The 1,950-nt window shown below is 17.9% G+C and overlaps 1 protein-coding gene across 1 annotated transcript in view; it reads right to left on the reverse strand.

Annotated features, from left to right (window-relative positions):
* PRSY57_1411700 (hypothetical protein) overlaps window positions 1-1,950 on the reverse strand; it is a gene marked incomplete at both ends in the record, with an annotated part of 10,106 nt that overhangs the window by 6,688 nt on the left and 1,468 nt on the right. The window contains one exon of the mRNA XM_020115268.1: window positions 6-1,876. Within this exon, the coding sequence (XP_019969926.1) occupies window positions 6-1,876 (1,871 nt within the window). Of the gene's footprint in view, window positions 1,877-1,950 lie in introns of the transcript that reaches the window.

Genomic DNA, 1,950 nt, shown 5'->3' on the forward strand with positions numbered 1-1,950 from the left:
CTTACAGTTTCGAGCTCAGGGAGTGTATAATATAAACAAATTGCTGAAGAGAAATATCAAAAACATACTTGTGATTAAAAAAGAAATTGTAGAACAACCTTTTACTATTTTGATGTCGATTATCAAACATGTACATATTAATATTATTGTAGATATTATTTATATACATATAATTTGGACAGATGAAATAAATTATCATTTCAATATTTTTAGCTGATTCAAAATTGTAGCAATAATATAGAATATTTTGTTTTATTACATCTTCTATTTTTTCATTCATTTTTTTTTCGATATCTATTGGATTCTTTGGATTGGATTGTATATTAAATATTTCAACTTGATTTAACCATAGTTCGTCATCTAATATTATATTTTTGTTATTATAATTCAAATATATACTGTTAATAATTTTTAAATAGTAATATAGATATTCATAAGTAATATCACAATTTTTCATAAAGCTATTAAAAAGAAAATAATTAACAATATTAATAATTTTATTTTTTTCTGAATTATTGAAAAAACAATGTTCATAATTATTATATATTTGTTCCTTAATAATATTATTACTTTTTATAATGGAAGATAAAGCTTTCATACGTTCACGTCTTAAAGGGTTTGGTATATTTATTAAATGAAATAAATTAGACATAAGATTTATAGGAGTGATTTTTTTCTTTTTTCTCTTACTATTATTTTTATTATTATTATTATTATTATTATTATTATTATTATTATTATTATTTTTATTATTATTTTTATTACTTTTATTATTATTTTTTTTTTTTTTTCCCATTTCATTATTGTAATAGAAAAAGAAAGAAGAAGAAATTATTAATAAATTTAAATTCTGATAAAATACATCATTAGATACATTTGTATATTTTTTTATATTTGTTTCTGGTAAAGATATAAATGATCTATTCATATAATTATTTAAATACATTTGCTTATATATATGAAATGTTAACAATATACAAAATTGTAATATTTTTTTAACCTTTTTAATTATAACTATATTTTTTAAATGATTTATAAGTATCCATTTCTTATTTTGTTGTATACTACTATCTTTTTCATATAAACTTATTTTCTTTTCTTTATTTACAAAATAATAATCTATAATATAATCATCCTTTTTATTTTTATAATAAACATTAATAAAATTATCTAATATATTTTCTTTTTCTATTTCTTTTTTTAATAACACATCAACATTATTATCCATACTTTCTAAGTAATCATATCTATTTCTTTCATTTATTAAACATGTATTATCATAACTATTATTGTCATAACCATACACATAACATTCATTCTTATTTCCTTTTCTTTTTTTTAACACCTCACTTGTTATATTATCATCTCTAATATCTTGTTTTCCAAAAATACATATGGTTAAAAATTTATTATTACAACATAGAAAAATATTTTTTACATTTTTCTTATATTTCTGAATTTTAAAATAATTAGCTCGAGCAATATAACTCATGTCAAAATTTTTTATATTCTCATAACTCAAAATATTTTTGCATAATAGGTTTGATAAACGACTCATATTTTTTTTCTTTATGCTAGTAAAAAAATATATTTTCTTACTAAGTAGTAACTTTTTAATATAATAGTCTAATTCTCCATATACTAATATGATATTTATATTTTTATTGCTTAGATTCTTCCAAAACAAATAAGTATAATTATAATTGTGGTTAAAATAACTTTCTAAAACATCATATTTTATTTTACGTTCCGCGTTTAATAGTAATATTTTAGGGTTCTTAATTTCTAAATCGTCAAAATAAATTGAACAGTTGCTAAAAACAAGTCCGTATATGTAGAAGCTGTGATTTATATTTTTATAGGGGAAGTACTTAATCTATCCAAAAAAAAAAAAAAAAAAAAAAAGATATAAATATATAAATATTTATAAAATAAAAAATGCATACATAT

The sequence above is a fragment of the Plasmodium reichenowi genome, chromosome 14 (genome assembly GCF_001601855.1).
Source record: "Plasmodium reichenowi strain SY57 chromosome 14, whole genome shotgun sequence".
NCBI lineage: Eukaryota > Apicomplexa > Aconoidasida > Haemosporida > Plasmodiidae > Plasmodium > Plasmodium reichenowi.